The sequence below is a fragment of the Gambusia affinis genome, linkage group LG04, assembly GCF_019740435.1.
Source record: "Gambusia affinis linkage group LG04, SWU_Gaff_1.0, whole genome shotgun sequence".
Taxonomy (NCBI): domain Eukaryota; kingdom Metazoa; phylum Chordata; class Actinopteri; order Cyprinodontiformes; family Poeciliidae; genus Gambusia; species Gambusia affinis.
Window position 1 is genome coordinate 9,754,517 of NC_057871.1, and position 12,862 is coordinate 9,767,378.

General features: G+C 39.7%; 1 protein-coding gene across 10 annotated transcripts in view; it reads right to left on the reverse strand.

Annotated features, from left to right (window-relative positions):
• Positions 1 to 12,862, reverse strand: part of adgrl3.1 (adhesion G protein-coupled receptor L3.1) — a 163,225-nt gene that overhangs the window by 57,394 nt on the left and 92,969 nt on the right. For all 10 annotated transcript variants that reach the window (XM_044115192.1, XM_044115193.1, XM_044115194.1 and 7 more), the window contains exons 8-10: positions 2,899 to 3,309; positions 1,763 to 1,866; positions 13 to 198 (exon numbers count right to left, since the gene is read on the reverse strand). In XM_044115192.1, coding sequence (XP_043971127.1) covers positions 13 to 198; positions 1,763 to 1,866; positions 2,899 to 3,309 — 701 coding nt within the window. The remainder of the gene's footprint in view (positions 1 to 12; positions 199 to 1,762; positions 1,867 to 2,898; positions 3,310 to 12,862) is intronic.

The following is a 12,862-nucleotide window of genomic DNA, read 5'->3' on the forward strand; positions in this document are numbered from 1 at the left end:
TTTAGGCAGTACCTTAGTAAGGCTGCGGGCAGCACTGTCCTTGCCTCCGGGGGTGAGGTTCCTCAGTTGGACATCCAACAGTTCGACTAGCTGGGCCATGGCCCGGACTGTGGATGGCACATCGCCAGGACGCAGAAGCCCTTTGGTCTGCTCTGCCAGCTCCTTGGCCACAATCGCTGCAGTCTCGCCTGAGCGAAGCTGCAAGCCAGGGAAGGACAGCGGAGGGAGGTAGTGGGGGGAGCACAAAGTGAAAGTAACAGAGAGATGGATGGCAGTTGAAAAAAAAAAGGAAAAAGTTAGACGAGGTGAGAAGAGAAGGGAAAAGTTCGGCAAAGGAGAAAAAGTTTGTAAGAGTGTCAGGTGAAGAATAGCAAGAGAGAGAGGAAGGTTCCAGCAAAATGACAGATAGAGAGAAACAAGACAGAAGAGGACGGACAGGACGAGGTAGACGTAAATGTGAAGGAATTGAGGTGATGGGTGAAAGGGAGGAAGGAAAAAAAAGGTAAAGGGTTAGCTTAAAATTCACTTCGTATAGGGTGAAAACATAAGACAGGTACAGCAGAGACATTTACATAAAGCATGCATACACTGCATTGCAAATTGTTTAGGAAATCACCATGTAGGAAAAAAAACACATTTCCAGTTCTACAACTCCCTCAAATGGCAGCTATTCCAACAGTGGGACGGACGGCATGAAGTAGTATCTGCAGATAATTTTGGTTTTTTGCAAATACAAATACTGTTTTCTATCCCGTCAGGATCTTTCCATCGTTTTAATCCAGAACAGAAAAATATCTAGATCCAGATTTTCAGACTGCACATGAACCCTGTATTTGAGCTTCACTGGTACAAAACTGATTGGAGTCGGACGATGAACCTCCAGATCATACATTAAAAAGTTATGTACGGAAGCTCTATGTTACTAAAACTAAAGTGTAATCAGTAATACTTTTATAACAAATTTATGTGAGATCATGATTTCTTGGTTAATGTCAAAGACATTTTGAATAATGTCAACTCTGTATTAAAAGTGTCATAATTTACCAAATGACACTTATTGACAACAGTCATAATTATTCACAAAGATTTACTCATGTTCATGACAGGTGTTATGTCATGTTTATGACGGTGTCATGACAGTCTTATTCACAACCCGTCAAATAAAGTGTTACCAACAAAACAACTGTGAAAAACAAGCAAAAAAACAATGCTGAAAAATCTTTTTTAAAACTGTGCACTTTATTCCTTTGGTCTGTATTAGAAGATCTCTCTTTCACATGACTACACCAAAAATGTAGATACATTTTAGAATTTACCAAAATTCTCAAAATGAATTTAGATAAATAAACACAACTGATAATCGGGTAGTTTTTATTTCACTTCAACATTTTGCAGATTATTTTTAAACTTTATGGTATTTATTTATTTGTTGTTTTCTAGTAACTACTGAAAAAAAAAATTTAAACGTAGGAATGTTTTTCATGCAACAGTGAATTAACAAAGCTATTATCTAATTTGTCGCTTCTGATAAAATCTCATTATGAGTTCATGACCTTCTTAGACATTTCTTGTTCCCTGCAGCGATGTAATCTCAGATCTCAAACAAAAGTTAGGGGTACGGAATGATGAAGTGATACATGGCCTAAATCTTTTCCTGTGGTCAAAGCTTCGGCATGGGCGAGAAAAACTGCTTCGGGGTTTTAGTCATAACACAAGCGTATCGCTGAGGGCTGACCGAGCCAGTGGCAGCATTCAGACTTACTTTCTGCATGATGTGGTTGACCCAGGGTGACGTGCAGTTGCTGAGGTCAGGGCCTTGGGGAGCCCAGTAGCCCAAACGGGGCAAGCACACATATGTGGCCACGCCTGTAAGACAAGAAGAGCAAACAGGGTGAGACAACCATGACATTCTCCAGAAGACAGGAAAGCTGCTTGGCATTTTGGGGTTTGCAGTGTTTGGCTGAATCAGGATGTAAAACAGCTACAGCATCTTGCAAGATATACATGCTTTATGTGAAAGACTAACACAATCTAATGCAGGATTTTGAAAAAAAATATTGTAATAGAAAAAACTAATAACTGACAACTGTGCAACTTCAATAGAATTCAACTTTTACTACTCTGGTACACCGAAATAAAACAAGTGGGAACAATGCTTTCAGAAGCCAACTAATTAAAAGTCCACTTAAGGCTGAGAAGCAGCCAAAGCACATGCTAACACTGAAGACACTGCAAAGCTCCAGCTCAGATGGAGGAATCTGTTAAGCTAACATCTAGAAGTTGTGTGCTCCACAAACGTGGCTTTTGTGGAAGAGCATTGGGGAAAATCTGTTTCACAAAAAAAGCCACAAGAAGTCCAATTTACTGGCTGTGGGAAATACTTTGTGTCACATTAAAATTCCAATAAAAGTTATTAACGTTTGTGATTTTGACAAATCAAGACAATGTTCGATGGGCATGAAAATAAAGACATCGACCCCGAGTCATTCTATTAGAACCAACTTAACTCCAATGCATGTTTTATTAGTTTCTTTAAATGAGTCAATGCAATCCTCCTGCCCACGCACAATATTCTGCGCTGATGTATTGGCAAAAACATTTAGGAAGGATAAAATGTCTGTCTGTGTGTCGTGTACAGTCGTATTTCTGGCGAGTGGATCTGGAATCCGACGGCTGTTAGCAATCGAGAAAACAGCCATTGCAGTTTCTTAATTGAAAATGTTTTTATATATCGTAATGAGTCATCCCCTACATGATTAAAATGTTTGATAACATTTTAATTGTGGATAATAGTACCTGCTGCTGCAAATACAGAACCATATAACTCAGTTTGCAAACATTGTACACACAGAGAGTTTTGAACTCAGTATGTCTTTATGCTCCATCCACCTCACTCACCCAGGGTCCCCACAGGGCAGGGCTGCTTGGCTGTCTGGCCTTGCTGCGTCCGGGGCCAGGATATGTCTGCAGTCACCCTTGGAGTGCAGAAATCCTGGGGAGGCAGCACAGGCGGCTGTGGGGCCACTGGAGGGACTTGCACAGGAGGGGATCGGCCCACTTTCTGGTTGGTATCTGGGATGTGATTGGAGTCGGACGATGAACCTCCAGCTGGGACCAGAATAGGCTGGCGGACTGTGGTGGTTGTCCTGTACCGCTGGCCAGGGGACGTGGTGAGGAGAGGTCTCGGGGTGGTGTAGTAGGGAGGGGAACGTGTGGTGGTGGCGCGGCTAGTTGAGGAGGAGGAGGAGCCTCCCCCGCCTCCTCCTGCCCCTCCACGATTGGGTGGAAGCATGGGAGGTGGACGATAGTCTGAAAGGTAGAAAGATGAAGTAAATTAGAGAGCTTTTTAAATTATTCTAAATATAATGCATCCAACTCATCTTATTACTTTGTTCTACATGAGCCAGGTTGCTAAGAGTAACACATAGCAGATAAAACAAAGTAATTAAAAGACTGATCAGACAAGAATTTGCATTAGTGTGAAGTGGTATAATACGGCACGATTTCAAACACATTCACAGGCATTCATTTACAAACCAAAAGTGCCATGACAGCAAGTAGCTCATGTTTCTGATGACTTTAAAATGTTCCCACGTAATTCATCAGATTTCAGTGCAGGAAATGTCTCTAAGCATTCAATCAAATAATAAAAAAAAGAAAACTTTAAGCATCTGTGTGTGAGACCTACACAAACACAAACTTTAATCTGTAATTATTTCAAAGCAAATCACCAACTGCTAAATAAGAGCAATGATTGGCCTTCTCTGGAAAGGATTAGCAGTCTTCCCTGAGGGAGCAGTTCACAGCAGTGGCTCTCGCAGCCTAACTTGGCGGAAAAAAACCAACATTCTTTCGGTGTCATGCATGATTCATGATGCGAGGACATTGCAAGAGGCAGGGAGGCTACTTAAATGCATATGGCACACTCTTTGTTGTCAATATTTCATTGTAAAAGGACTTAATTATTCACACTGACCCTGTTTAGGGGACAGTTATAAAGAATGGATGGATAAGAAGAGGGAACGAAAGAGTAACACAACGCATGTTTGTCAAGTGTTACAGCTCCTCTTCAGCCCACTGTTGATTACTGACAGTCCACTGTTCTTTTATAGCCCGTCTGTGTAACGTTGTAAACAGACAGGCTATATTTGTCATGTCTACATCTTTAATGATAGAAACAACCTTTGCGTCTTAATGTATAAAACACTTCAAATTTTTGGCACCCTAAAGCCTTACAAAAATTAATTTCATACTTCATTTCTGCAATATTTAGATTTTTTTCCCCTCCCTGCCAAATCTCAAGATTGATGGCAGCTTTGTTTGTCACAGTTGTTTTAAACTGTTTTAGCTGTTGTTTGATGACTTCAGTGAACATCTCCCTTACTTCAATGGTAAGTTTACTTACTTTTCCTTCCCATTTTTAAAAGTGGTTAAGAAAAATTTGGCTTCATGTCACATTATATCTACCCTCCAGTGAAAAGAAATTTAGTAGTTAAGCATTCCTCAACCAACTGATCAACTTCAATACATGAAACTTACTTGAGTTACACTGAAATTAATCTTAATATTCATGTAATTAAAATCTTACTTTCCCCTGTCAGCCGTTCAGCTGATTATACTTTGCAAGTAAAAGAGAGAGTAAATTCTATCCAATTTCTAGGTTTTCTTGATTTTCCTACTTTAAGGGGTTACATTGTCTTTAAATGCCAGCTGAAGGTTTGTCAATACTAAGATCAACTTAAAAAAGAAAAGTATACTTTACAAAATATACTATATATAAAAACTATAGGATAATTGACTGCCTCTCATTAGCTTTACGCATGCTTACGGATGAAAAGTAGAGAAGGATGGCATGTTTCCTCATATTTCTATTTTTGAACATTGGAGGTGAAGAGAAATGGGGTTCTGATTCACACATGCACCAGGGAAACTGGAAGTCACACATTGATTTTTATCATTTGCACCCTGTCACTTAATATAAAGAAATATCTGTAAAACATTGATTTCTAAATTTTTCATCAATTCTGCAAGAATCAATGAGTCTTCATTTATTTCCTACAAAAAACATGAATTTTGAAATTATTAGATAAAAGTTCCTTAATAATCTGATTGGCATGAAAAAAATATTATGTTCACTTTGATCAAAATAAAAAAAGCAATTCTAAATTTCAGAAATGCTTCAGTTGTATTGTCCCTACTTTTAATATGTAGGGGAAATTCTACATATACATGAAAAGTCGGTTGGGATAGTGTGTATCTTTAAGTTTAATATGTCAAACATGGGAAAATATGATAAATGTGCCCTGAGTCATACCATCATACCCAAAGAAACATACAAAAACACATTAAATTCTAACTTAGAGTTCCTACAAAATCTCGTTGAGTTGAAAAAGTTACAGTTACTATTAAATTATTACTAATAACCATGATGATTGACACTCACAGAGATATATATGAACGGTAAGGAGGAACAGTATATTTTCCTGTTTTTCTCATTTTGAAGAGTGGCTAAAAAATGGACTTCTGTGGAATCTGATATTTACACCCCAGGGAAGAAACAAGCCAGGAAATATTTATCAAAACGTCCTAGATGAAAAAATAGGAAACTGAAGTATAGATTGAAAAATAGCATCAGTTACTCTATAACAATAGCTATGGGTGCCACTAATTATAGCAGCAGTGATGTGTTCCCTAAATTGGGATGTTATTGCCACACTCCTAATGTACTTACATTAATCAGATGAAGTGTATCATACTGAAGTGGAAAAAGGTTCAGGTTCATAAATAAACCTGATTGAGTGATTTTTCCTGAACAGTGCCTGGTAATAGTTTTTTCCACAACACATACCCTTGGTTCAAAAAAGTCAACAAGAATATTCCATTATTCAATTTTTGTAGAGAAAGTCTACTCTGACACTACATGGCAACCAAACCCAACACACTGTATGCATCTGTCAGAAATAAAGAATGAAAAATATAATTATATTTAATGTTTTTGCTAAAAAAAACCCCAAACATTAAATAAATGTTTTTTTTTGTTTGCAGTAATTGTGCAACTGCAAAGCAAGTCAACATGCTCAAGAGAGATTCTGTGATGAAACCATAGCTTTATTTTTGTGTCTGGTTCTTTTTCATATCTTATGATACTAACTATTTTTATGTAAATGTAAAATAAATACCTACATACATCTTAAAACTGTGGCCGTGAAACACCTATCTTCTAAAGTGTACTTAAAGGCACCGAGAAACACAGCAGGAGTGAAAGCAGCAGGAGTCCTCCCAGATCACAAGGACAGGGGTGTACAAATTATCAATGTTTTCATGTTGTGTCAGTGCAGCATAACTTCCAGACGTAATTAGATAAACCATAGACGACCATAAACATAGACGATTCGTTGAAGATCGTTAATGACCCTTCAGCACTTAAGCTATAGTTTGCAGCCAGAAGAAAAGTCGACCTTAATCACCTGCTGCAGCAGAAAGTCAATTTTGAGCAAAATCAGAAAGAACAGCACTTATTTTTCTGTTCACCTGCCCCACAGTGTCAATTGCAGTCACTGAAAGCTTACAGAGTTGTCAGCTCCTAGTGAGGTGTCTAGAGAAAAAGGCCATAACTGTATAAATTCCACCATTACTGCTCATTACAGCTTGCCATAAAGTTGCACATATAGATCAATACAAGTTTTCAGTGTACAGCAGTGTGTGCTGGTGGGGCTTAATTAGAGGTAACAACATCAGCCAAATCTGAAGGGATTGTATTTCTGTAAGGCACGCTTAAGGGTATTCACATAATAAGTTTCTTTTCCTGTACTGATTTTCTTTTTCCTTTTTTTAACGTCTTTTCTCAAATCTTTTTGCACCTTTGTTCCTTTGGGGTAGATGGGAAGGTGTGGGCGTGGAGAATGAAGTGTGACTTTGTGTGGTGCTAAGAAAGAACGGGTGTTTATTTCATTTATCCGTGGACTGGAAGCATTCGCTTTCTGTGGATTTTTTTCCCCTCCAGTTCCGTTAAAGATGCTGTTCATTCTTTACGTCTGCCTGACTGGCAGCCTTTGTAACATCCTGTTACTTTCTGTTCTCCAGAGCTCGATGGAGTGTTTCTGCACCTAAACCGCGTCGCTTCGCAAAATCCTGAAATCTCTGCTGCCCCTGCCTGGCACGTTCTCCGCGGAATGCTGCCATCAATCATCCGCGGCAGCCGCGGCCCAGCTGTCAATCTGCCCCGTGTTTGTCTGAGTGAGTGTACTTATGAAGCAGAGGCTCTGTGTGACTATCTGGACTCAAATAGGAAGCTCCATTAGGGGCCCTGCCACAACAATAGGCAAGTAATGGTGTGTGTTCGTGTGGGGCTGCGTGTGTGTGTGTGTGTATATCTGAGGTTGATGTCTGCTGTCATTTGAGTACAGGCCAGAAAACACAGCGACTGGCAGCTTACCGGTGTGGTAACACAAAAAGTCTGAAAGCATCACAGACAAGGGTCCTCAGCACTTCTCTGCCAGCCAATCTCTGTCTCTCGTTCTTCCTTTCCTCATCTCTTCTCCTGGCATTATTATTTGTTGTTCTCTCAAAATTGTCCTTTTCTTCCCGACACATTCTTTGCTGCACCAAAATCAGCTTCTACGTTCATCAACACCACCTTTCATGTCCTGCACACTCTTTTTTCTGCTGCTACTTCCCTTGCACTTTTGCAGCACTTTATTTTCCAGTGTGATGAATTCATCACTCACGTCTCTCAAGGCTGTAGAGAAGCTACGGGAGCATGACATAACAAGTTCATGAAACATTTATGGAGAAGAAGGCTAGGTTATACTCATGAGGGCTGACATATCTGCCTGCATTTAAGCGTAGGAGGCCTTGGGTAAATGCCTTGTAACAGTCTCAGCTTAAGGTAAACACTGTCCTCTTTGCCAAAACAGATGACACACAAAAAAACATTGATTCAGACAAAAAGATTTCGAATCCTATCTATAAACCATATTTGGCTGAAGATGAAGTAAAGAATTAAAAAACAAATTCCTAAACGGGAAATTCTTTGGTTTAGACTTGATGTGTTGCTACTTTGCCGACCTTAAGCTCTCAGAGCAACATAAACCAATAAAATCACTCTTCATGGCTGGGCAACAAGTATTAGATCAATATGACCGTAAAATGTGATTTTACACAGTTAAGTACATTTAATACAATATGGCAATGTCAATCAACATTTTAATAAAATATGAGGTACTGTCCAGGAATGAACTTTGCAAGTTATGCGTCTCATTGATTAATCTATGATACAGGATCATAAACTTTTTCCATCCATCCATCCATTTTCTATACACCCTTTGTCCCAAATGGGGTCTGGAGGGTTGCTGGTGCCCATCTCCAGCTGCGTTCCGGGCGAGAGGCGGGGTACACCCTGGACAGGTCGCCAGTCTGTCGCAGGGCAACACAAAGACACACAAGACAAACAAACATTCACACACACACTCACACCTAGGGAGAATTTTGAGAAACCAATTAACTTAACAGTCATGTTGTTGGACTGTGGGAGGAAGCCGGAGAACCCGGGGAGAACCCATGCATGCACAGGGAGAACATGCAAACTCCATGTAGAAAGACCCCCGGCCGGGAATCGAACCCAGGACCTTCTTGCTGCAAGGCAACAGTTCTACCAACTGCGTCACTGTGCAGCCCTCATAAACTTTTTATTTTATATTATATTTAGTTCAGTTTAGCTGTTTCATAAAACACCAATTCACAAGAAATGTAAACTTTAGACAGTTGATAGGTTAAATATGAACTATTGCCAAATTAATACTACTCACTTACTGATTACACAGCACCCAATTCAGTTCAGATTTAGTGAAAATATGTATAATTTAATTCCATATTAAATATAAAATAACGCAGTGAAAATCAATTGATTTTAAATAAAATAATAAAATAAAAAGGACAGGAAAATGTTTTAATGAACCCCACTTTTTAGCATTGGCTTGCCTTCCCTGGCGTTGTTCAGGATTTTGCAAGCATGTGGTAACAGTGGAAACGAAGCTAAACCAGATTCTGAATGAGAGGTCTGTTGCTTTGTTGTCCCAACTGGCAAACAATGGACGGGAAGGGAAGACAAAAACTGGCACAAGGTAATTTCTATGCTTAGGACAAAGAGAGGAAACACAGTAAAAGGCAGCAGGAATATTTTCCATGGGGAAAATCAGAATATAAAGGTAATGGCAACCAGGCCTGCTGACAGCCCTGGGCCTGAGACAAGATAAGCTGAGACGAGTCCTCATCCACTTCACTCTGTAACCAGCAGAAAATAGCTAATATTTACAGTAGCAATTGTGACAATACAACTTATATTGCAATATTGCCAAGAGCTGCAATAAGACTTTTATTTATCATGTGGTGAGAAAACTATAACTCAAAAAATTGTTTTGGCCATTTCATTAAAAAAAAATAAAAAAATAAAAAAATCAATCAACATTCAAAGCAAAAATAAATTTGAATAGAAAACTAAGTTTTTTTAATGTAATTTTATTTCCAGATTTCTTAGTCTAATCTATTTTGTTTCCCTGCACTGGAGTGAGCCCAGGGGAAGGTGATCCAGCGGCAGGCAGTAAAATTGTTCCCAAAGATGTCATCTGTCACCACACCGGAGGGGCCACATAGATGGCGTCAGTCAGTCAGGCTGAGATGCTAGCACATCTTGCTTGCACGCTGACGTTGCGTGAACGCGTGAATGTGTGTGTGTGTATCAGTGTGAGTGTGAGACACTGTTTCTGTGTTTGTGTAAGACTGTATGTCTCTGCCTCTGCTCTGTTGCCCAGAAAGCTCTTGTTGACTTCTTGCTTGGTAAACAGAGGGATCATGAAATCCACAACACAAAAGGGTAGAAGAAAAACAAGAGACGGGGCTGGAGTGCAGGTGAAACGAATTTCCCCTGGCAAGTTTTTTTGACACCGTTAGACGAAAACCAACAGACAGGCAGCAAAAGAAGCAAAAGAGACAAAGACTAGAGAGATTTGAACTAAGAGAAAAAAGTTTTGCAGAAGTGAGATGAAGTGGCTGTTTTGCTTCTTAATATCCGTAACGATAAAAGCTTATATATGGGAACATCAAAAGTGGTGAGAGATGGATACAGCAAGGTAAGGACAAAGTGATCTAATTAGGAGTTGGAGTTTGCATGGAGAAGGGAGCTTTCTGAGCGTAATAGCTGTACACACACACTAAAAGGGGGCTGCATACTGTGATAACACACATTCCCTATGGCTGCAGAGAGCACACAAATATACACCCAATAATACAAGCGCTTACTTTTCACTCCGTCATACCCACACTTTAACAGAAATGTGTCTCTCAGTACGAACAGAGCTTGTGGCGAGTGGCTCAAGCCTGCTGATAAGACAGAATGCACTTCAAAGCATTGATGCTTTAAGATAAAAAAAAGAGGAAAAAAAAAGTTCCCTGACTAACAAGGACAAGTTTTAAAATGGCTGCTAGGCAGCAGCCTATTCCACAGCTAACGTTTCCCGTATATAAGCCAACATGGCTGTTTAGGCCTGGTGGGCTGCCTGTTGGTTGTATATTTATTTGGGTCATCATCCCCCTGCTATGGCCGAAGACACCTGCAGCAGGTTTCCCAGTTACATTCTTCTATTATAATCCAAGGAAGTCCTTCTGTTCAAAAGACAAACTATTTCTTTTTCATCTTTGTTTCTCTACTTTATAAGAAATCATGGGCTGTGTTTTTTCAGACTTCTAAAATTTATGCTAATTCTGCAGAAAACATCTAGCAAAATTTTTTTATGTGGTACAACATGAGCTACAGTATTTTGCAACTAGCCCAGTGGCTACGGATAACTTTTCTCTCTGCTTCATATTTCACTTATTCTTTTTTTATATATTTCATAATATCCGAGCAGAACAGCTAATTTGGCATGCTGTCCTACCTGTTTGCATAATTGTTTTTAGCTTCCTGCAGTGCTGTGGGCTTCCCTTCCACTCTATTGTCCTGGCTTGGCTTGCTCTGGCATCTACTGTTAGGCAGAGGAAATGCTGTGCAGGGGCCAAATGCACACAGAAGGTCTGGTTGGGGCTATCCAATTGATAAGGACACACTACAAGCAAAAAACAGGTGCAGCAGACTCTCCGAAGCACAGTTCAGGCTCTGCTGAGACGGCTTTGTCGTAATCTATTTGGAGGAGAGAGAAGGATGGGCAGGGAGCGAGTGGAAGCGGAGTGGAGGTGTTAGCAGGGGTGTTGAGCACACACCAGCGTATAAAAAAGGTGCATTGTGAAGCAAAGATTTCTCATGTCCTAAACAGGATGCATGCACAGAGTATTGAAAAGCAGTATTTTTTCAGTACAACCAATGAAAGTTATTGCATCGTCGTGAGAGTTTTCTGTTATTGGAATTTCATGTGACAAACTACAGCATAATATTGAACTGGTAAGAAAACTGCAAATTCCTACATTTTTACTAGTAGAAATATGAAAAGTGTGGCATGGATAAATCATAAATATATAAACTTAAACTGAGTGGAAGGGAACTATAGACATAACTCATCAAGTCTTTGCATAGATCATGACTTTATGCAGGTCAAAGGTACCATGAATATTCTGTGATCAAGAGATTTCAATTGTATGTCTGTCTGAAGGCAACTTGGGTGCTTTGTCCAAACACACGTTGACATGCAACTAAGTGAAGTTGAAATGAAACTAGCAAGTCATTAAAATGTTATATATTATCTTTAAAGTCAAGATTATTCTTTGAAACACAATACCCATGTGCGATTTGTCAACATACTCTGAGCTAGGTGATAGACTTCTTTTGTTGGAATACAAATTCAACAGTTTGAAAGTATGTCATTGATTTGATTGTTTTCATTCTGATTGTGGGAGACTTTGCATAAATAATTCCCCCTTTTGTTCATAGCTAACAACAAAGCATAATCTGAAATATTGTCCACCTATAATGAGAAAGATAAACTTTGACTATCCTGTAGTGAAGTGATCCCCAAAGTCAACTTTGGCAAAGAAGTCAATTTTCTCAGCCTCGACAAATGCTGATGAGATGCTGCAATTTGCTGGGAGTATGTATGCCCTGGACAGAGGAGCAACTGATGTTGTTTGCTGCATAAATGGAATTATTTATGTTATTCACTGGAGAGAGTCAAGGACAGAAGATGTCTGCTAGGATGGGAATCCATCCCTCTAGCCCACATATGTCAGAGTCAAGGCCCGCGGGCCACATCCGGCCCGCGAGAAGATTTTCTACGGCCCCTGGGATGATATTAGAACCGGCCCGCAGCAAGCCGGCACCCCGTCTGAAAAAATGCGAGATGCACCCCCGTTCGACAACGCGCACTTCGGTCCGCTGCACTAGACCAAATGCGTCATTTAAAAAAATCTCAATGAACATTCGATCAGTCCGGCCCTCGGCTTGTAGCTAAATTTTTTTTTTGGCCCTCCGTCCATTTGACTTTGACACCCCTGCTCTAGCCCTCTTGCCTTCAGGATCTAATTCCTTCGAGTGACCGCTCAAAATCAGATCGAGATAACTTTTTCCAGAGAGCAACTTGGGGAGAGTCTGATAAAAATCTTAGAGCTCAAATCAGCTGAAAGATAAGTCTGCAGAATTTGTAATTATTTTAGCCAAATAATTATTTTTTTGATAAATATAAGTGAATCATTTTGTTGTTTTTATTAATGTTTGTGTTTGTGTTATTTTAGCTTGTTATTCCTGTTTCTCATCACTAATCACCTATAATTATAGGTTAGTTTGATTGATTAGAAATGCACAGGTAAATTCAAGTAGTAGCTCCTGGTGATTCTTCTCCCAATATAATGTTGGCGTCTTTGAGGGGTAAACAAATTACAA